Source organism: Periophthalmus magnuspinnatus, chromosome 17, assembly GCF_009829125.3.
Source record: "Periophthalmus magnuspinnatus isolate fPerMag1 chromosome 17, fPerMag1.2.pri, whole genome shotgun sequence".
In the NCBI taxonomy this organism is placed as follows: Eukaryota; Metazoa; Chordata; class Actinopteri; order Gobiiformes; family Gobiidae; genus Periophthalmus; species Periophthalmus magnuspinnatus.
Window position 1 is genome coordinate 18,508,667 of NC_047142.1, and position 24,366 is coordinate 18,533,032.

Sequence of the window (24,366 nt, forward strand, 5' to 3'; positions counted from 1 at the left end):
TGAACATAAACTCCTTCACTCCTCATCTTCGAGGCTTGCAGAAGTGTTAGCAAGCATCTTTAGCTGTTAATAGATTTAATCTTCCTATTCAAAAAACATAGTATTTGTCTTATAAACCTTGTCATAGCAATAAACTACATGCATCATTTAGAAACTCAAGGATGTGCAGGCTAGATTAGTCCACAGCTAACATCATTCTAAAGGTTTCTAAATGTGTGTCATGGAGATTTGTCATTATTGTTTTTTTTTTTTATTTTAAAGATGAATGAATGTAGATTATATCATTGGAAATACTGCGGCTTTTTCCTACGCTAACAGACCCACTACCTTAAATCTTGCCACCTCTTTGGCTCTCCTCTCTTTCTGTGTCAAGATCTCCCTGTGTGCAGTATATCCACCTCTTGTACTGTCTTTGAAATATGGCCTCGCGTATGGATGACCAGGGATCATTCTAATTTATCGCTCCATAGATAGCGATAGCTTTATAGGCATACTGCACTTGTTTAATGAACACCAGCTAAAATGGGAGTTTTGCTGCCCTTTATCAGCGTTAGCCTGCCCCTCCGCCAGTCTCTTTTACATTTTAAATCCTCCGGCCCTCTGGAGAGCCATGGGGGATATATGGTTCCATCTGCTCCAACAGACCGGCCCGGGAGTGAGAGGGGTAGACTGACGGCTTATTAGAAGAAGCTGCCTCCTTTTTAGCGGTTAGTCTGGGCTGAGAGGATCGGCGTCTGGATTCGGCAAAGGAGGGCTGGGGAAGTGCCAGGATTAGGACCTGAGGGATCCTCCTTCTCCTCCACATTTGCAATGGTAACTAACCCGTGTTAAAGCTCTGCGGTCTTAAGGCACTCAGGTAGAGCAGGAGTCCTGGGGTTTTCTCTCTGCTGCCAACTGCTTTTTGCTAAAAGGTGGTTTCCCATAATAGCAGACTGTTTTGTGAGTGCTGTTACACAATTTATGCCTCTCATTGGCTTTTCCTATTCAATGTTTTGGTAGTTTTGGCATACTTTCAATAAGCTTTTGAGCTACTAGTCTATAGCCTACTTCATACTATGGTATTTTGATTGCAGACTTGAACAATGAAATAACAAGAAGATTCTGTCTTCTTACTTACATCATTTCTTTTAAATGTTGCTATAGACCACTCTACTCTGAGATTAAATAACTCAGATTACATTATGTCTGAACTAACTTCCAGATTGTGGTTATCTTTTGCGAAGTGTTCCAAAGATAATATTAATCATCTGTAGTTCATCACAGTTAAACACCTATAATCCAAGTTATGACTAATATTGCATTGCAGCACCTGATAATACTGCAGTGTATATGAATTATATTTTACTAAAACTAGAAAGTATTTAATATTTATTTGAATTAGTTCTTGATGTTCAACTTCTGATAAATCTCTCTAGTGTTATGGCACTGAGGAGAGAAGTCCCGACTTTGTCTGTTGAATATCTTTGCTCAGATGTAGTTTCACAGAATAGCATATGTCTTGTGTGCCGCTTTAAAATTCTCTCAAAAGCCCATCTCACCAGGGTCCTCCTTTTCTAAATGGAGCCTTATGCTTTGTCTAAGCTAGCACCAGGTACACTGTTTTAGTTTCCCACCACAAATGCGTGATTACACAGGAGGTGCTTTCCTAAGCCCTCTGTTAGTTAGTCTAACCCTTCCCTCTGTCAACACTGCTCCCTGTACCTTGGACTCTCACGTTATTATTATGGCTGGGTCTTCAAAATGGCTACCACCGAATACCCTCCAAGGTATCATGAGAAAATACAGTCTATGAAAGCCTCTTTGTTTTACATCTTCTGAGAATACTGTAAACGATTGTGTATTTAAAAATGGGCATAATAGATGTAATGTTATAAGTGCTGTGTGTGAACATGCAGTCTGACACGTACAGATCATTCACAAAGTGAGCAATTAAATGTTGTTGACCAAAAGCCAATGGCTGCATTTTAACTACACCTCCCACTGCCACAGCTAGTGCTGCCAGAATAAGTAAGGAAACACTAATTAGTCTAGAATGCCTTGAATATTAATGTGGACTTGTGAACTCAAACAACTCTGCTTTACAGTCTCCCTTTTTGGGTCACAACAATTTAGAGAAAGTTAATTTAGTGTATTAGTGCCATGAGAATTCCTCAGTCATGGTTAAATGGTAGTATGTACAATGACTGTACTATATGGTCTGCACTACCCAGATCTGATTAGCCTAATGTATAGAGCTTCTTTTTATTCTCAAATTTGGGTCATTCCCATGTGCCATTCAACCTACTTCTTTCATGCTACCGTATCTGTGGAAACTTGATCAACATTATATACTGTACATGCTATAAAAATACAATTTGCTATTTTTGATAATGTTGTGATAACTATCGTTCTATGGAGTATTACAATATCTGTATTAGTGCACCTTTAAAGCCATACTATGTAACTTTTCTGTCTGCCTTCTCTCCATGGTTTGCCCGCAGTATGGTGCTAAATGTATTCATATACATGGAGACGAGCAGAGGATGGCACCAGACCAAGCTACAGGTCAGATATATGGAGAGGCTACCCCACTTTTTTGAGAAATAAAAGCGCCTGCAATGAAATAGATGCTAAATATGTTTAATGCCATATTGTGGAACAGTCCAGATCACGTAGTGACATCTCTATGGAGACAAGAAGGTGGTGAACTCCTTCAGATAAGCTACATGGTGCACTTTTAATGGCGTATATATTTGATCACACAGTTGATTATAGTCAATTTTGGTTATACTGTGATAGTTTGCTTCATATTGTTCATACAGACTAGTTGGCATAAACCCTTTACAAAGGAGACCATGCAAAATAGTCTTTCTTACATCTACATGAAGTTCAGTTCAACATAAACATGCCCAAAATCTTAAACCTTCTTGTTTGGGTAATTTTTATCGTCAAGTGAGCATTACTGAAGTGTACCAGTGTTATCCTGTGATTCTGTGGGCCTCTCTATTCTATGGAACACTCTATACTGGCCTCTTTCGCACTGATCCATGGTCCCAGCCCGTTACAGTGACTAATCCGGCCCGACACCAAGCTGATTTACAATACCCCCCTACCCTAAGTACCCACTCACTGCAGTTAATTGATTTAGAACAGTGGAGACACCTGCTGAATGCTAGGAATCCTTCCCCTGCTATACTTGGTGCATACCTCAAAATGCCTACTAAACTACTTTTATGTGCACAATATCAAGATATAGGAAGGTCTTGATGACTAGTGCTATGTAAATATTGCTTAGTAATATTTGAATTCTAATCTGGGTGTAGTAAAAGCTCTCACGCGATACAATATTTGAATGTATGTTTTGGTATGAAAATAATTGACAACACAGTGAGTACTATAAAGAAATTGGGGCTTGGAGGTGACTGTATATTTTTAACACATTTGGTTGTTGCATTGGTTTGTAGAAATAATTCATCCTATCTTAAAATTTTAAATGTTCATGAATATGTGCTATCCCTTTACAAATAAATAAGAAAATTCTGCAAAACCAGCAATACTTAGCCATTGTGGGATGGAGCCAAATCTATGAACTTCAACTATAAGTGATCAGTAAAAACTCTTTGTATTGCTTTAGTCTATCTATATATTCGACATATTGATGTACTTCTTATTTATTGTGCAGTGCTAATCTGTTACTGTAAAAATCCCTGCGTTCATTCATAATTCATACGCTTCCCCATCTCTCCAGCAGCAGTGATGGAAAAGTCCCAAACAGCAGTTGTGTGTTTGTCCTATTGATCTGAAGCAGCTTCTCACATGCCTTCACTGTGTTTGCCTTTGCACTGGTTGAGAGCTGAGAGCTGTAGGAGGGGACTGAGAGGAGGGGTGGGCGATTTAAGAAGTCCTCTGCGTGCTGTACAGGGCGTGTGTGTGTGCATGTGTGTATGGGGAGCTTGCCTTCTGTGCTGCCTGCCTAGTCATTTTATGGCACCATCTGTCCGCAAGTAAACCGTCAAGTGGCGATGTCGCAGCTCATCTTTCTGCGTCTCGCCTGTGTTTCCGTTTTATATATGTGAGCGCATCTGCTGTCGAGAAAGAGCCGCTGTTGACAATTTAATGTTTGGCCGTTGTTGCAAAATCATACTTCATGATGTTGTAATTCATATAAAACAGGCAAAAACAAACAACCATTTCAAGTTTTAAAAGTAGGACAAGGCTATTGGCTGCTTGGAGACATCTTGAGTGCGGCACAAAGCGCTGTTTTATCTGGCTTTGTTTTATCTGGGGCCTGAGCTGTTAGAAATTGCAGCTTGGCCCAATTGTAACAATGACATATTATTACAATTTTTCAAAGGGAATAAAAAGCAAGAAACTGCAAGCGAGAAATCAGAACCCTGAAAGAAAATCAACTATGCGGACTTGAGAAATAAGGATGAATCATCTTAAGGAGATTTTAAACATATTCAAAGTTTTAAAGTCTGATACTTGAATTGGTGGCCATTTTTATGCACAAAAGTTACCTTTCTACTTCCAGAACTCCGAAGACCAATTTTGTTCATTTTACATTTTAAAGGCTACATCAAAGAAATTGGCAAATTCACCTCATGAAAAACGTAAGAAGTAATCCCCCGCCTAATGTCAAAAGTTTCCAAATGTTATATTATTGCAGTCATCTTCTCCTTCAAATGTGTTTTTTATGTTCCATACAATAGTGACGGCCTTGGTTGTGCACAGTCATCTGTTTCCAAGACAGCAAAGGAAGGAGTAGTAAAATAAAACATATTCTAAAGTGGCTGGTTTAGATCTGCTTTTAAGACCAAGGTCTATATAGTCCACTACATCTGCACTGCTACACTGAGAAACAAGAGCTTGCATCGAAGAACAGCTTAATAATAATCCATTAGTATTTTCCATAGAGATTATATCCAGATGATTAGTTCAGGTACAGGCCGCACACTGCTTTTATTTGATGAATGTCTGTTTAACATTGACTGTGCTATTTTGATTTATTGCCAGCCCTTTGCCCAGCACTTTGTAGCGGGAGCCATTTTCTCCTTGCACTAAGACTCGACAACGCCAATAATCACTCCCCGATAAATTCAAATGGAAGTGGCACTCTGCTATGTCTCTCCTATACTCGGGCCGTAATACATGCCCCTGTAATACATATCACCTTTCATTCCCCGGATTGATTTGCTACCGAAAAGATTGGTAGCCCCTCCCAGCGGCGACTGTAAATCCCAAACAGCTCTAGTGGCAATTTATGACACTGGCCCTAGTTTGTTAAATGTTCAGTGAAGCGAGCTAAGGGCTAATCGACTTTTGTATGATATGAGTGGCTATGTTATTGAGATGCAATGAATGCGCTGGGGCGTTAGCTTGTGCGTCACAGTTTGCATCACGGTCTTATTTTTGGATGTCGTAAACGTCCGTGTATTTTCAATTTATCAACATCTGAGTCATCCCCATGGAGCTTTACACTTGTGATTGACGGCCTGCGTACTTCCATACTATAGGTCACAATAAAAGGGCCCTACTCAAGGCAAAGATCTTCCAGTCTTCCAGGTTGTAAAGCGTTAACAATTAACTCCATGGAATCAGCTTGTAAACCCAACTGCTGTAAAACTCAATAGGTCACAGGACATTAGTCTTTGTTAGCTGGGGAGCCTGAAAAGAAGACATGCGCCATCAAGTTGCCTGGTACAGCAAACCCTGAAAAACCTCATTTGGTTACTTTACACTTTCATTTTTACAACACTGCCCCGAAAAGCCAAAGAGCAGAAACTGTGCCAACATGGCAACCTTTACAACTTTCATCCGTCTTTTACCATTCAACTTAATTCTCCTCACTTTGAGTGCAGTTTCATCAAGCGCATTAAGCAATGATGTACAGTAAAACGAACAATGGGGTGTTTCTTCCCTGGCCCAGTTTGAGTTTGTTTTATCTATAAATAATACTGTCATGTTCATGTGATAAATGCTAAAACCACAAATTTGTGTTTAACATGCTTTGAATACTCAGCCCGCAGTAACATAGCACAAACCTTAGCGGCTTATTTGATGCCTCAACTTTATATCATTTATAATAGTGAATAAATGTCTGAAGGATGTGGATTAGACACGGTGCTTGTAAAAGGTTGATAGCTTTCCATAACATCAAAGTGAATTGATATAGTACAAAGTCTAGCATAACTATAGTCCAAACAGTTTGGCGCCAAAGATTTAATACTTGTTAGATATCAAGGTTTTGTAAGGATTATATACAAGTAGTCTGTCGAGTTATACCATTTATTTTGAAAAATGGGTCAGCTACACATGCCTGCTCTGTTGAACTTTTCGTAAATCAATCATGAGAGCATATATATTTCAAGTTAGAGCAATGTCTGATAATTATGTTCTGTGCTAGTTGGTACTGCCCTCTGGAAATTCAAATGAGAGAATGTACTGTTATTTAATCATCCAATAATGTATGTAGCGTTTCCCATTTAGTTACTGCCCCATGTAAATTGATATTTGCTTTAGTATGGCGTTTTACTCAATACAGTGGTCCCTCATTTATCGCGGGGGTTACGTTCTAAAAATAACCCGCAATAGGCGAAATCCGCAAAGTAGTCAGCTCTATTTTTTACAATTATTATTTATGTTTTAACGCTGTAAAACCCGTCACCTCACATTTTATACATTTTTCTCAGACAGGCATTCATGTTTTCTCACATTTCTCTCTTATTTAAACACTCTCAAAGTTCAAACCTTCGTAGATTTTAAAAAGAAATAAGTACAGTATTATAGAATGAAACCAAAGAAAATATAAATTTGGCAAGCTGAATGCATTCTGTACTGTACAGGAGACACGGCACGGAAGAGATTGATTGACAGTGGTCTACAGTCCCTGAGCCAATCAGGATGCAGAACACAATGCACGTTCATACTCTGTAAAAAAAAGCATACGAAATTGCACTAAAAAAATCCGCGAAACAGCGAGACCACAAAAGGTGAACCATGTTATAGTGAGGGACAACTGTATATAGTTTTCCGTTTTAGTAGCAAGTTTAATTTTAGGCCTTATAAATCAAGAATCCTAACAAGACTCGTCTGTGTTCTCAAAGCTCTGCTCTGGGCTCAAATCCATTAGGGCCAAATGTGTTGATGCTGCACTTTGGCTTTGTAGGGCGCAGAATATGAGTCTCCGTAGCTCTTACCCCCTCCTCTCCCGGGACCATGTGGTATAATGGTCACTGCTGGAGTAGGGAAAGTGTCAGGGTTCACTTTCTAGACCACTCCAGTGAAAACTAATCAGCAGCCAAAAGGAGCCTGTCGAAATGCTGCACCTAACTGCGTTTATGGGACCTTTGCCTGCTGTAGCCTGTCTGCCCGCCCCCTCCAAAGCTGGGAGTGGGACCATGATTAGCGCACCCTAAACACAGACCATCATATATCTCTCCCCCTGTCCCGCCACTACCTCCCCTAACGGCTTTAGGGGACGACCCTGTAAAATGGAGAGTGAGTAGAAACAATGGAACAGAGCTGCCAGGGAGATGCTACCTGCAGTTAGTGTAATGGTAGTGTTTACTCAGCTTATGCACACTGTCCCACAGCTGTAAGCCGCATTCACTACTCTTTACATTTAAGTAACAGGACTGTCTTATTAGTTACAAAGAACTGGCCTATTTGTAATGGATTCAGGATTCTTACTATTGCACTATTGCTGCTTTTGTTGTCATTTCCCTGTTCATTCATGTCTCTGTCTGTTGTTTTATGAAATGTTGTTGATAGCTGTAACTTTCATATTTTGATGATAGGCAGCTCATACCTGACTTATATTGGTTCTAGTTCTGGAAAACGCCCTTTGCCATGTTTTATTAAAATGGCTCTTGGGGAAAAAAAAAACAAAACTTGATGACACTGACACTGAATCAGTATCACCTATGACTTTTAAAAGGCATTTTGTTGGATAAGAACCAAATGGAACCAACTGTTTCAGAAACTATTTTTAATCCATTCAGACAAATTGCTGGATGAGAGCCATCTACAAAACAACTGCTTGTGACCATCCCCTAATGGCTATTTCTTTGTCATGGTGCAATATTACAGTAAGAGATCGGACCAAACGTTTTTCACGTATGGTCCAAAATCTATCTTGCATGTCCTATAATTCATAAGGGACATGTAGATTGAGATGAGCAGTTTTATACTTGACTTTATTTTGTAGTGTAAAACAACTATGAATCATAAAAATGTCTAGTGGTACTGGTAACTCCCCAGACCTATTAGTGCTGTCTCAATACTAAAACTTCAAACTCTATTGAAGTTTCTATGATTCCGATACCATGATGGTAAAACAAAACAAAAAAGCACTCTTTCTTTAGACAATACAATCTCATTTGCACATTAAATCATAGTACTTTCTTTTATAATACAATGTTGACTTATTTCTGTGTAATCCCTCAGCCTTTCAGTTAGGTTCAATAGTAGTCCATGGGCGTGTAGTACTCTAATGTAGTGTTATACTTGTGCTGGTACAGCTCAAGATTATCCTAAAGCTGTTCAGGAATGGTTAAATTCTGTTCCGTGAATATGACTTTTTTAGTATCAAGTATCTAGGTTCGGTACTAGTTTTAGAATCAGTTAGTATCTCCTTACGATCCTTTTAACAACCCTAACACCTATTGACTGTCATGTACCCCTATGTATTCAGTGCTTTTTTGTCTACTTTGTACAGACATGTAGTGAATTGTCTGTGCTTGTAAACGTAATGGAGTAAAAATGGAGTGTGATTGGGTTGCATTGAACAGTGTTGTTGGGGGGGTGATCCTACCTGTAGTTAGTGTAATGGTAGTATTTACTCAGACTGTGCACTCTCTCCCTCAGCTGTAAGCCTTATTGTCTGTTTGTGATTTCTGTATGGGTGGCCTCTCCTTTGCCACACACACGTTACACACACACACACATATGCACATCATCTAGCACCTAACAGGATAGGTGCGTTGTTAGCTTAGCTTGCCTCCCCTCCCTGCTGGAGAGAAGCTTTGTCCTCCGCAGTTAGCCGACTTTATTGTTTACATCCCATTGTTCTCATGTTAATTACTTCACAAAAGCTCTTAAGCCCCTGCCTCCCTGACAGCCCAGTATATGTACAGTAAGTCATGGATAGAAATTGCCCGCTACATAAAGGTGGGCAATATTGAGAAAAATTTGTATCTCGATCCAATTTGTGTTATCACGATGATATTATTACGACAATATTCCAACAATATCTGGAACTGCGTAAAAACATGCCTGGAAAAGTATAGAGCTATCACTAGATTACACTGCACACAAGTACACAAGATTGTTTTAGTTAATCAATATATATATCTCCCATCTCTACCCCACATCACAATTTAACTTACGCAAGGGTCAGTATACTAATTTAATGAATGGTTACGAGTTGAGTGGTGTAAAGAGACATTTTGGTAAGCTACCTCAGCTCAGGGTAACTATAGCTACATTAATTAATCACAACAACAATGTATTTAAAGTTATTTAGCTAATTATGTCGCAGCAGCAGATGCCAAAATAATTACGAGATACCGTAAATATAGAATTTATATCGCTGTTTTTAATATCTTGTGGCAATTAGAATTTCATAGTTTGGCACTCTTTTTAATTGCTTATAAACTGCTTCAACTAGCTAAGTGCCCATTTCTGTGGCGCTACACACACTTGTCATTTATTGAAGGAATAAATGGCATTCAAAGCTATGTATTATAATGTCATGCTTTTAAATGTTTCCCCATATGAAACAAAGTGCAAAGCCATCATTGTTCCTATTGTTTACCGATTGTTAATATCAAATTGTTCACGATGTGTTTTGGGGAACTTGGTATTATGGAAGTCGTCATGGTCTTATTAGTCACGCTCATCAGCTTGGCAAATCAGATTTTTAAACAATCAATGCAGGGAGTACTATAATCTCTCTACTTTGTGCGTGCAGGCTTTCTGAGAAACACTAGGAAGCTGCTGCGAAAGGCCTAAAGAACAAAAGAGTAATTGAGTTAGCGAGCATATTGTGTCTCCTGAATGACGCAACCGTCCTAGACAATATGGCCGAATCATGTACTTTGTCATACTTGCTCATAGAGTATTAGATTAGTTGCTCGCTGTAGCTTCAATGTATTAATTAAGATCATGCATTTGAGATAGCTAATTGACCATGATAAATTATTCTGATTGCTAATTTGGATTTCTCGCAGTAATCTGGGTGAGCATTGTCGGCATAATTGACCAACTCTTTCTCTCTCTTTCTTGTCTTCGTCAGAAATAACACTACAGCAATTACATCATTATAGAGATAGAGGACAGCACATACACAAGGCGCTCTGTGTTACAAGGGCAGCTGAATAGAATAAAACTAAACCGAATGAGCCCCATTCACTTTCAAAGAACCCAACAAGGCCTCTCATCTTCCTCCAAAAGCAATTAAGCCAGTTCAGTTCAAGTTCATGTCCAACTCGTATTAATTTGTACAGTGTGCATTATTGAATTGTGCAATATGGAGTGCATACATTTATAATTCAAGTGAAACATTTTTTTTATTCCAGAAATGATCGTTAAGGAATACCAAATATGTATAGATGCATTGCTAGGTCTGTTATACACAATAAAACTTTAATGTACTGGCAGTTAGTTAGTACATAAACTATTACTGGGGGTAGATACTACTGCTGATGCTATTCATTTAATACTTTGGCTAATATTACTTTAGCTACTGACATGTATATTTGCAGACAATCTATAAGGGGAGTAAATGTTTTCGAGTGTTGGCTCTTGCAGAACCCCAACTAAATGAAATATGTTTATTAACAATGTCTGTGTAATCCCTCAGTTGTCCAGGTCTGATCCTTCTGATACTTTTGTCTTTTACAATGTTATTTATGTATGATTTTATAACTGTCCTTGAAAATGCTGTGTACTTTACTCCATATAAAACTGTGGCCAACAGTGTCATAAAGTGTAACGCGTCCTGAAAGCATTTAGACTTTTTTTTTTTCAATTACAGTTTACTCTGTGTTAGAAAATGGCAGAGGACCCTACAAAGGCAGTATACACAGGCTACAGTTATTTTGATCCCATACCCTCACAAGCTATACCAAAGCACACACCTCTAGCCGTCGTACAGTCTCTGCTGGGAGGCGCCGCTCTGCACCAAGAAAAATAAGTTGCAAAAAAAAAAAGAATAAAGCCCTGCCTCTGAATTTGTCTCATTGAAGATGAAAAGCATCTGCCTCTCACTGGCATCTGCTGTGAAAGATATCCTTGCTCTGCCACGGGTAGGGAGGGCAGCTACAAACCAACACTGTCTCCCCCTCTGTCTTGCCATCTCTCTCCTCTGTTCTTTCTCTTTCCCTCCCACCTCTCTTGCTATATCGCTTTTTGTCTTTCGCTGTCCCTCTCTTCTTCCTCTTGCTATCTCTCTCCATTTCCCCCTCTCACTCTGTCTCTTTCTCTGTCTCCCTTGCTTTCTCTCTTGCCTTCTCTCTTCCTCTCACCCTTAGCTTGCCATCTCTCGCCATTCTCCTATTTTTCTCTTAATCTTTCTTGTTCTTATTTTCTCCTGCATCGCTTTCTCTCTCCTCTTTTCTTCTCTCCCTCTCTCTAGCTATCCCTTTCTGTTTTCCCTCTCCGTCACTCTCCCGCTCTTGTTCCTCCTCCCACTCTTTCTCTCTCATTCCCTCTATCTTTCTCTCCCTCCTTCATTCCCTCTCTTTCTCTCCGTTTGTCTCCCTCTCTCTTCCTTCCTCAATCTAATGCAACACAAAAATCACAGTTAAATAAATATGACAGCCAGCAAACTTAACACGACTTTTACTCATTTGGGGCATTAACTTTAAATATAACTAGGGTGCCGTTTTCCTCTTTTATTTCCAGAGACGGGGGTTGGCAGATGATAAGTCTTTTGGCACCTTGAGCGATGTACTTTCACTTGTTTTCTTTACTAACTGCAAGAAGCTTAAGACAACAATGAAACGGCATTCTCATTACCATCAAGGGGGAGAAGGCGCAGTGGGATGCCCGAGGGTCTGCAAGGATTTGATGTTCGTATTTACTAGCGTTGTCACGATACTAAAACTTTGGTAGGAACAGACTCAGTACTCAATACCGATACAGATGCCACTCTTTATTTAGACAATAGAATGTGGTTTTCAGCATAAAATCATAGTACTTTCTTTTATATTGCCATGTGGTGTTACATGTATGTAATCCTTCAGTCGTTCCATTGTGGTACATAGACGTATACTAGACTATTCTATGTGTCTTATACTTGTTCTGATACAGCTCAAGCTCATTCTAAAGCTATTCAGGAAAGGTTCATTTATGTCCTCTAAATGTGACTTTTTTTTTTTTAGCATCGATACCTGTGCAAATGAGTATCTAGTTTTAGCATCTGATTTTTGATACAACCCTAGTATTTACAATCAGAGCTGTCCATGCATATTGTTTTGAAATACCTTATGTGCAAGGAAAAACCTATCATGTTTTTTTATTATTATTATTCAAGCCTGGAGGCACATTCCTGTTGGTGACAATAATGTGACGAGCGCGTTTTCGATGACTATCTGGAGACTGCACAGGTGAGTTAGTCTAGGAATGAGTCACGCATTTTATAGCATTGAGTCATCCACTACAACTCCTCCTAAGTGAAGTGCGGAAAACCAGACTACCAATGATGTTGAAATCACTAAAAAATAAAGTAGGACACAGACTATAGACATTGTGTTTGCTGCTATATACGACTTTCAAGTACGTTTCATCAGCTTTGAAGTTTTAACAGGTGCTTGAGTTTTAGAAAGAGCTGAAGGAGGATGTTGACATTGTTTTATTCCAAACATTGTTGATATTGGCATCCTTCCCTATTCTCACACAGCCATAAACAAATAAATGTTACTATGTTATGTTATGCCTTCAATACATATGTAATCTACCATGTCATGTGTTGATTGATTAATTTGTAATAATGGTGTTTAGTGGGATAACGTGTTTAAGATGTCATGAGAAAATGCCTGGATTATTTGTTGGAATAAAAAATATATATAATATTAAAGCACTGCATATTGGTATTTATTTTTCCAGTTTTATTTTCTGATACTATATGAACCAACCAGTTGTATGCTTTATATACACTGCTATTGTTGTACTCGATCATATACATAGTAGGACTGTCAAAAGTATCGAAAATCAGATATTAATTGATACTAAAACTAGTACTCATTTGAGCAGGTAGCAGTACTAAAAAAACTTTGCATTCACAGGACAAAAATGAACCTTTCCTGAATAGCTTTAGAATGAATTTTAGTTGTATCAGAACAAGTATATGCCCATAGATTACTGTGGAACATACTTGATATAAAGCCACATGTTGAAAATCACATTAAAATATCTAAGAAGATTTTTCTTTTTTTTAATCTTCACCGTGGTCACAATCAGTATTTGACTTTCATGTCTATTTCTTTGTATCAAAGTTGAGAAACGTAACCTAACTGGTTTTCAGAAGCTTACATCTGCCCTGGCAATGTTCTCCTGAACCTGAACTTGCCTTGTTTCAGCCTAGCCACTGTTGTACATCTGATTGTAATCAAATATTTCAAACTGATTGAATAATTGATCCAATTAAGCCAACTGCTTTCTATAAAACACTGACAGAAACTTGATAAGCCCCTGACAGCAGTGCATTTTCCATATATGTCACACAGACAGTTATTGGCCTAATGAAAAAATGAATTGCATTAAATGTTGACAAATAGACGCAAGCCCAAATATTAATAGCTGCTTAATGGAGAGTTGAATCTTACAGCAATTCTAATTTTGCTCTGTTTCACTTCTCATTTGCTGCAATGATGTGATGGAAAACTGCAAACGTAGTGCGCCAGTAGCTCTATATTTAACTTTTTATGACCACAAATTTTCAAGTCGCTTACTTTTCCCCTGAGCTTCACCAAAGTATCAAATGCAGCTTTCTCGGATCTCCGGCCTTATGTTTTTCTTGGTTTGATATTTTGCAAAGAGGGTGGTCTGAGAGGTGCCCGGACATGTTTTTTTTTTGTTTTTTTTTTACAGTTTCCACACTATGAGTAATGGGCAGCTGCGTACCTCCATACACTCACAATGGAAGTTTTTCTGCACCAGATACTAGGGGCATTGTTTAGCTGACAGTCTAACTTATGTACCCAGACTTGAAAGGACCAAAGCTGACCAACCACCCAGCTCGCAGCAAGATATTTTTTGCACTTTTTTGTGTCTTCACCCATTTATTATTTTTTTTTCACAAATATCAGCAATCACTTTTGTCCATTCATCACTGTGTGCACTGTCTGGAGAAGCAGATTTCCGATTGCAGTTTGTGTGTAGGCTTACCCAGAATCCATCTGAAAAGCCCTTGACACAAAACATGGCTTATACTTCAAGACTTTCTTAAACTTTTCCAATGGTTTTTCCAGTGTTTTTTGTCCTTTCCTCTCAAGTTTTTTCCTGGAGTTTGTGTTTAATTTTATCAGCAGAGATGTCTGGCCTTAACCATGCTGCGATTACTCACCACAGATGGCCAATGGGCACGGGTGTAAGGATAAGAAATGCGGTTAGCGGTTCATGTGGATACTCATTTTGTTTATAATGGCTTTAGACATTACAACTGTGGGCTACAGCAGACATGGGGCCGTATATCAAAAGCCTTATCACTGTGGCTTAGTCATTTCCTAAACAAAATCCCATTTGTGCCAAGACATTATTTTAGCTGCTGTAGTTTTTGTTGTAGCGTACATATGTTCAACAATTCAACAATCTTATCTAGCAATGGAGTTATGCTAGATCTGTAAGTAAATGATGATTAGCATAGCATTACTCAAGTTTAGATAAAAAATGTTACCGTAGTGCTTGTATTGTAAATATTATGGTAGCTAGCTCTTGTGCCATTTTAAAAAATAATAACTCCCCAAAACAGCTCATTGTGTATGTATGACTAGACGTAGCATTAGAAAAGAACTCGTTCATTTCCTGTCTAATCTGAAGAGGTCATGGGTGGCAAGTGCCCATCCCAGTAACTATGGGCCTGGAGCAGTCTACTTCCTGGACAATTGCCATTTATTTACAAAGGGCAATTTTAGATTTAGCACATTACCAATGCTTGAATGTCTTTGGACAGAAAAGATTGGACATTGGTTCCTAATTATTGAGTTACGAGATAAATGTGGGCATCAGCATATCTTTAAAGGTGCACTAGGTAATTTTTTTCTAATGGAAGACCCGCCACCTGCTTGTCTCTATGGAGGTGTTAGCTTTACCTAAAACTTTGCAAATCTTATATCGCAATTAATGGTTTTCATATGCTAGAATGTTATGATGTTATACTCCCAGATGAGTAAGAGCAAGTTTTCCCTATTGATTTCATTGTACTTTACCATGAAATATCCAAAAGGTAAATTCACAAATATTGAACCAGATGATTTCTGTGACTAGACTAAAGGACTACAACAAAAGTCTACATTTTAACGATATTCATTTTAATTGTCCCCATCTGTATTAAACAGACCTACAGAGTCTTGTGACATCATCTAAAACCCAGCAATAGACCGAAAAAAAATCTTTAGAAAATCTTACCCTGAAAAATGACAAAGTTCACAATGTTAAAACCAAATTCCAAGTATTTTATCACAATTATAGCTATACAGAACCAACAAAAAGACCTGCTTACAGTAACTAACCTACTCAGAACTAAGTAGAAATAAACCAGGGCAAAACAGAACAAAGACGACCTCAATATATTCAAACATTAAATTGGATTAAAAAGACCAGTCTAATACCATTATCATTGGCTCTTCATATTCACTTGTGTGGCCCTTTGCCAATTTGTGCTTGACTCCTCTGTTCAAGTGCCTCCTTCCACCAGCTCAGACAATGAAGCCATCCCCGTCTCTATTCACGGACATTTCTGCTTAATTTGTGTGGCACCTGCTTTGTCACTCCCGGGGGTGACAAGGGGGGGCGAGGGGGAGGGGGGCAAGTCTTGTTAACCATTTATCTAAGCATGCATCTCATCAATGTATGAGATCACAGCACTTTGGCTAATTTGTACCCATCTGGAAGACAGCGTTTCAATTTCTTAATGTGGGGACATTAGTAAAGGGGGGTCCTCAGGGAGTTGGGTGGGTCCTTTGGGGTTTTTGGAACTGATCCCCATTGTGTAAGACTTAATCCCTAGACTGACCTCCTCTTTGTTCTTAGACCCTTCTCCAGTGGAACTGTAGTCCATTGGTTTGTGTATGTTGTCTGCGCTAATTTCCTCGTGCCTGAAGAATGATTTTGTTAGTAGCATTTTCAGCTCATTTTTACAAGCAAGAAATTCAGATTGTGATATCCAATAGCTGTGTGGTGATTATTAGCATACTTTTTGTTGTTTGAGGTCTGGACCTCAATATTTTTCAAAATGGTTGAATATAAAAATCCAATCTCAAAATAATTTCAGGTTTGGAAGATGTGCAAGATTTTAATGGTTTTGTTTCGCCGTAATATATAATTTTACAATATGGTTTTCAAACTCTTAGACTTTGAAAAATGGAGCTCTGGTTTACTTAGATTTTGATTTATGCATTTTCTGACCATTATTGCTCTACTTAGTTTGATATTTTTTCACATGTTAACATTATAACTGGTTCTGCTCTTTATATTAAGATTCATGTATGTATGTATGTATGTATTTTTAATTATACCTGGTCTGACTTATGTAGGCTTCTTGAGAATCACTATACATACAGAAGTACATTTTCTTAGCCCATTTCAACCTATCCCACCTTTTGCAACCTGTTATTGGCCTCAAGTCGGGCTAGCCCTTGAAGAGCAGCCAAAACATCTCAAAACCACCACCTTGAGAGAAAGACAGAAAAAGGGATTTTGTTTGTGAAATGGCGAGCAAAGCCGCTGTTGAGTTTTGTTGTCGTCTCCTCCTTTGTATACAAAACCCCAGCATCTCCTCTGGCTTCCCTTTGCAACTGTGTGTTTGATATTTTTTGCCTTACCGTGTGATATAGCAGCTTCAAATATGCAAATGTACATGGCGTTTGAATACTAATGCCTCTGCTCTTCTCTGTTTTGTTTGCTCCTGCAGGTGTTAGACTTTGATCCTCTCCGAGTGGGACGTGTCTAGCAGGGGACCGCGGAGGAAGCAGTGCCAACATGGTGCCCAATATTCGCCCCATCGCAGTGCCCCTAGTGACCAGGGGGGCGGCGCTGCTCCCGCTTCTTCTACTCAGCTGCATGGTGCTTTCCTCTCTGGCAGACAGTAAGTACTAACCATTCACAGTGCCGGTCCCTTTATAAATGTGTGACTATAAAAGATCTGACAGCGCTATCGGACAAGTTCATGTGGTGTTGCTGTCACTGTACTAGCACGGTCAAAAGTATCAGAAATTAGGTACTAAACAATAGTGTTGTCATAAACTTCCAAACTCGATTTTGATACTAAGGAATATTCTCAGTACTCAATACCGATACCGATACCACAATGATAATTTAAAAGAACCAAAAACAAAACACTCTTTCTTCAACAATAGAATGTGATTTTCAACATTAAATAGTAGTACATTATCATCTGGCATTATATCTATGTAATCCCTCAGTGTACTTCAGTCATCCAGGTAGGTTTTGTAGTGGTCAATGGGCGTTTACTAATCGATGTGGTCTTATACTTGGTCTGATACAGCCCAAAATCATTCTAAAGCTACTTACGAAAGGTTGTGAATGTGACTTTTTTTAGTATCGATACCTTCTCAAACGATTATCTAGTTTTGATACTAGTTTTGGTATCAATTAGCAACAAATTTTTGATACCTTTGACAGCCCCACACTGAACATCCAATAGTCACTGACACATACTACCATATGACCCAAAAAAAAAATGCACACTAATTTTCTTGCAGTTGATTATATGTTAGTACCCATCATAGTGTCTTTCTCTTGTCTTAATAATAACAAAAGTACCCTCCAGCATAGATTCCTAGACATATTACAATACATATTAGCGATTACGACACCCAACCCTTACCACAAATTCTTATCTAATTGGTTGTGGTAAAAACCAAAAGGTATAGTTAATAATAATGCAAGTTCGTAAAGCCTAAAATATTTAATAAAAGCTAGTAATGAAACTATAAAGCAAGTTTTACTGAGTACTGCATCAGACATAACCACTATCAGTGGAATCGTCTGATGAGAATTGAACTTTGAAATGTCTCTCCCAGTCAGTTGATTTCAATGACACCGAAACTTTAGTTAAATTAGTTTTGTGTAAAGTTTGAGACAACACAAAAAGTGGGTCGCTACAACATGACAGCGGAAATTCTTGCCTTCTAAAGCTGTCAGTCAAGAGAGGGCGCTATAGAAAACGCAATTATATTCAAAAGCTTGCGGTTTCCGATGTTTACTGTTGCTGTTTTTGGTTCTGCTGTCTTGATCATTACGTACACAACAAAGGAGTTCTATTTAGGCATTATTAATATGTTTTGATGACTCGTCTCAGAAAATAGAAAGGTTATTTGAGGGTAATTTTGAACTTAGCATTCACATAAGCCGTTTGCAGATAAGTCCCTCCCTGTGAAAGCGCTGCCATTATTGTTGTGTAATGCTTAATTTAACTCATTCAAATGTTGCACATAATTAATTGTGCAGTCGAGAGGAAGCTCCGACGCCACTGCTGCTTTCTTGCTCTACTTGTTTATCTAAAGCATATTGCTCTTTATTGAACTGCAGCGTGTGAATGCCAAGTCACAATAGCTACAGTAGTTCAATTGTGGCGACAGTAGCTCCGAGTGTTTGTCCTCTGATCTGAAGGTTGCCGGTTCAAATCTCACTTTCGACATTAAAAAAACTCATCATTGGTAGAGCTGTTAGATCCTCTGTCCCACATGTTGGAGGTGCGATTCCAGCTTTCACAGATGAATGCTGTTGTCGTGTCCTTGAGCAAGACATTTAACCCACCTTGCTCCCAGTATCTGCGTACATTGGTGTATGAATGTGTGTGCGCTTTGTGTGCCTTGAAGGTGAAAAAGTGCTATATAAAAATTCCTTAGTATCGGAATCGAGTTTGATATTTTAGTATCGTGACAACACTAGTGCTTTGCTTGCTTTGTTACACAGTATGACTTTGAACTAGTCTATTTCTGCGGACACAAGCAGGAGAGCCCACGTATAATAAGAAAACTCCCATAATTTAATAAATGCAAGATGGAATGTTATGTGGAATTTAAGCTATAACATCCATGGTGACAAGGAGGTTGCATCTCCACCAGAAAAGTTTCATAATGTTGACTTGAATTTAAGCTAAATTATAATATTCTGTGTGTTGCTACCACAAAGTAAATTTTTATAAAATGCCACTTTGATTTTGCATTGGAACATTCTGTCAAGGTAATTGTGTTTGTGGTTGAATTCTTGGCCACTATAAATTTTCCATAATATTTTCTTGCCGGCATTGCCAGACTTGCTGCAGTGCTGCTGTTTGCCATCACAGCAGACATCTTTGGTCTTGTGTTCTGTGCTGTCATTGTGAGTGACAAGGCGGCCCGTGTAGAGAAGGCTTTCAGACAAATGGGTCAGTGTCAGTGCTCTGCCTCTGGGACCCGGGGGGCAGTCGAGTCGCCTCTGCCCCATTGCGGGACGGGGTCAGGGACAGCATTAATTCAACACATGACCTCACCTATAGTGCTGTCGTAGGGTCACTGTAATTCAATTATGGCCCACTCCGCCCACCGACGCGGACAAGAACCCCAATAGGATTTTGTGTTTTTTTCCCAGAAACCTTTGCCTCTTGTCCATCATTTCTGTGTTCCATCTGTATGTGTCCTGAGTTTCGGACGTTGTCATTTAAGGGATGTGACCTTGCGGAAAAAATTGAAAAGTTTTGGCTTGGCTTTTGTTGAAATGCGAGTTGAATGGACTCACATGTGGATCACCTGTTCATATTAGGGTTACCAAAAGTGTCCAAAATCAGATACTAGCCGATACTAAAACTAATATCGAACCTAGATACTCATTTGAGCAGGTATTGATACTAGAAAAGTCATAGGAGAGAAGTGAACCTTTCCTGAATAGCTTGGCAAGGCAAGTTTATTTGTATAGCACAATTCATACACAAAGTAATTCAAAGTGCTTTATAGAATAAGAAAGATATTAAAATCACAATACAACAAATCAAAACATAAATAATCATCAAATTTACATTAAAAAAGAATGAATCAGAACCACATAGACTAGTATATGCCCATGGACCAGTATGGAACCTACCTGGTCGACTGAGGAATTACACAGATATAAGGCCACATGATTATCTAAAAGAAAGTACTACCATTTAATGTTGGCATTCTGTTGTCTAAAGAAAGAGTGTTTTTAATTATCATAATAGTGGTATTGAGTATCAAGTCTATTCCTTACCAAAATTGAGTTTTGAAATTTTATTATCGTGACAACACTAGTTCATATTATTGTCATTATATCCTTGTAGCTTATGATGAATGATGGCTTTATTTGATGAACAGCTAGTGAGGCAGTTGCACGGGATGAAACCTGTCAAAATATTTAGCTGAAGTTATTAACAATTTATTCACCCTTGTTTTTAGTTAACCACCTTTTTTCATATCACACCTTCTGTTCAGAGCATTATTGTCCATTGTCAGTCTTTTGATATATTTTGGCCTAAGGACCTCTCTCCATTTGCCTAAAGCAACTTCACATGCATAATTAATCTGCTAAACCCTGTCATTAGCATCTATTAATATTTAAAATAACGATAAATAATGCATGTTTTGCGCAACCACTAATAAATGCGAGAATAAGTGAATATAAAGGCATTTTGGCATGAAACTGTTGCATTTGAAGCATAAGGAAACAAAAAAGTACAATTATTTCAACATGGACCATTCCAAGCACTTAACAACTAATTACATAGCGATGGAATGAACAATGCCTTTTAAAAGTAGTTCATGCAGTTCTTTTTATAATTACCCAGGATAGTCATGGAAAAGTACTGTTAAACTGCAATTTGACAAAATAGAAGAAGATTTAAATGGCATAATGCAATTTAGGAAGAACCACTTTTTTTTTTTTTTTTTTTTTTTTTTTTTTTACATATTTGGACAAAAGTAGTTTTTACAAATATTGGTGGTCAAATTCTGTACTTTTTGGGTTTAATTTTTAGATAAGAGTAACACTATGGCATTGTAGGGTTGTCAGAAGAATTGAAAGTATAAGACCACATAGACTAGTATACGCCCATGGCCCACTATGGAACATACCTGGACGAAGAGTGTTTTTATTATCATTATGGTATCAGAATTGGTATCTGAATCAAACCTATTTCTTAGTATTGAAATCAAGTTTGAAATTTTTGTGTCATGCAAACACTACTGCCCAATCTGTACCATTGCAGTCCTCAACAACATGACTAAACCTAAACGGTATCTCAGTACCTTTTACTTTAGTACACTGTCTCCGTCTCCATGAAAGTGAATGTACCCTGGTCTCTAATTTTCAGCTATCATTTTCAGATAAAAACCTTTTAAGTTTAATTAAAGACACTATTCCTTTGGTGTGACATGTCGCGCCCAAGCCTTTAAACCACTGATACAAAACAGCGAAATCTAACCCTCAAAAAAGCCTATTAAAAACTCTGTCTACAAGTCCAGCCTATATTTGTAGTTGAGGTTTAGTCGTGCTATTACAGACAGTAAAGCAAACAGACATAGAATTATAGTAAGGCCGATTGGGGGGGCAGAAATAACACGTCCCACTAATGCTAGGGTTGCACACATGGACTGTCTGTAATTTGTATGCGTTTGGGGAACTCGATAGTGCTGCTCGGGATTTGCTGTATTACAGGGCAGACAGCAGCAGACACGTATTATGGGGCGGGGTGCAAAGACCAGATTCTGATTACACAGGTCTCCCCAATGAACAGTAAAATGCCAAGGCAATCACAGCTGCAGCAGACGCTATCGGCATTCCCCGTCATAAAAAACACAACTTCTATCTGGTCCGAAGATTTAGAAGGTTTATTTTTTGAGTTTTGATCTATTAGAAATATGGACTTTGATAAACATGTGAAATAAAGCACTACACTCAGATGGTGATAATGACAAGCTTGCAATGAAAAGTGGAAGTGAGCTTTTCAAGGGCGTGCAACTTCCTCCTCTTTGATATGCATTGCTTTGAATTTATTTTATTTGGAGAAATTTGAGAATAATTACTGTCTGCGCTTATAAAAACACATGTCAACAGCTGTGGTTTATATTCGGCAGTCAGAACCTACTGTCAGTTTTCTGTCACTCATCCTTGTTAAGCAGTAAATTGGATTGAACAAGCCTTGATAGAAATGGTACAAAAACTGTGAGTGTTATAATTGTTTAGATGCATTTTTCAACATTCTCAAGATTCATGCTACAGTTTAACTTTCACACTACTTATAAAAACAAAAAAGACAAGTTCCAACTGATAATTCTTACCTTAAACCTATTCACTACAGACAGAAGATTAAATTGTTGTTCAATCTAATGGAGTCTATCACACCAGCTACAACGAACCATGCCCAAGGACGGAAAGCCCCAAAAGCGTGATACGTTTCTCTGGTGTGAATACAAATAAACCGTGCCCAGGACAGTGACAAAAGTTTTACATCCTCCTTCTCTGCCCCACGCTGTTGTTAAATCCATAAACCCACAGAGGAACCTATTTTCTCCACCGAAGCATTAGCACTTCAGCAGGACATGTAAACAAACAGAGCTGTGCGATGATGTCACCAAGCTGTGGGTCGGTTTGGTTGGGCAGGTGTGAGTGCGGCCTGTAGAATCCTCCACAACCTGTTGCCCCTAAGTTAAGAGAAACTACTCCTCTCTAGTAAAGTCTGACATTACTTTAGTACATATTTGTTAGTTTTTTTTCTTTTCCTATGACAGTGCTGTTACATTACGCTACCCAATCCGGTGTCTTCGCCCTTTCTCCCTCTCCCTCCCCTCTCCCTGCCCCTGTTGTACCCTGGAGCTGTGCTTTGCCTGTATTCCTTTGGTGTACATTACTCTCAGCACGTTCGTATTATCCATTGTCCCGGTGTTCTGCTACTGTCGTGCGCGCGTGTTACATTTCAGCTCCCCCGCAGTCTTCTATCAGTATTCAAACCAATGACATCACCCTCCTCACTGTGTCATTGAGTATAGGCACACAATACAGCCTGATTACCCTGAGTACACCATTGATCCCCGGGGAGCCAGAGTCTAATCAAGCATCCCTCCTTACAATAGTCCACTACCCCCTCCTCACACACAAGGTCAGGCTCAAAGTCGCACACGCACACTTAAATGTAATGGTTATCTTTTTGTACTGCTGTCACTGTGAGTTATACCATTGGCCTTAATAAGCTTTTGATGTATGTGGCTCACCATTTGCTCTTGATATAATCCTGGGTGGGTTTTCACGTGAGGTGTGCTGTAGTCCCCCATGAGGCACTGCTTTGTCCTGTGCTCTGCTGTTTACAATGTGGCATAATTGGCTAAATGATTTTAAGGGACTTTCTCTATGGGGCTTGTGTCTGCGTAGCGTTTCTAAGTGGTCATTGTGATTAATAGGTCTTTATTTGACCCACTGGCAGGTATTAACTTTTTGTGCTGCTTGTGTTCTCTAAAGAGGAGTGCTGTGGTCTAATGTTAGGCTATTACGAAAACAAATGGGTAACTGTGTGTATGTTAATCAGATATATTTATTAGATGTAAAGTAGTGTTGTCACAGTGCTAAAACTTCAAACTGTATTTCAATACTAAGGAATAGACTCAATACTCAATAACGATTCTGATACCACACTGATAGACAATAGGGTGTATACTAGTCTATGTGGTCTTATACTTGTTCTGATACAGTTTAAGTTTTGACAACCCTACAGCTAACACCAATGCTTAAAACTAATATTTCTCAAGTATAAGTACCTAGTAGTGGGAAAGTACTACTCAGGTAAGAGTAGCTGCAAACTTCAAGAAGTACAATTTCATTTAAAAATACTCAGATAAATGTAACATGGTCATTATAGTAATAAGAGTAGTTATAGTGATGGTAACGGTGGCAGTAACTAGTAAAGGTAGTAGGTTTAGGTAGTAGGCTAGTACAGTTGTCTTTAGTGGTAGACCATAATATCAGTAGTATTTTAACATACTTTTTAGAAAAAGTCCGTATGTCTTGCTAATTTCCATATGTTACTATAGCTTGTCCATATAGGTGGGTGTTACGGGGTGATGTGAGGAAAACATTTTCACAGTAGAATGTACACTGCACAGAAATGAATCAAAATTGTGTCAAAATGATGTGGGCTGGCTGTACTATTCTAGT

At 38.6% G+C, this 24,366-nt stretch overlaps 1 protein-coding gene across 1 annotated transcript in view; it reads left to right on the forward strand.

Annotated features, from left to right (window-relative positions):
* Window positions 1-24,366, forward strand: part of LOC117385047 (receptor-type tyrosine-protein phosphatase F) — a 218,080-nt gene that overhangs the window by 11,078 nt on the left and 182,636 nt on the right. Inside the window, exon 2 of the mRNA XM_033982280.2 lies at window positions 17,114-17,287. Within this exon, the coding sequence (XP_033838171.1) occupies window positions 17,182-17,287 (106 nt within the window). The 5' untranslated portion in view covers window positions 17,114-17,181. The remainder of the gene's footprint in view (window positions 1-17,113; window positions 17,288-24,366) is intronic.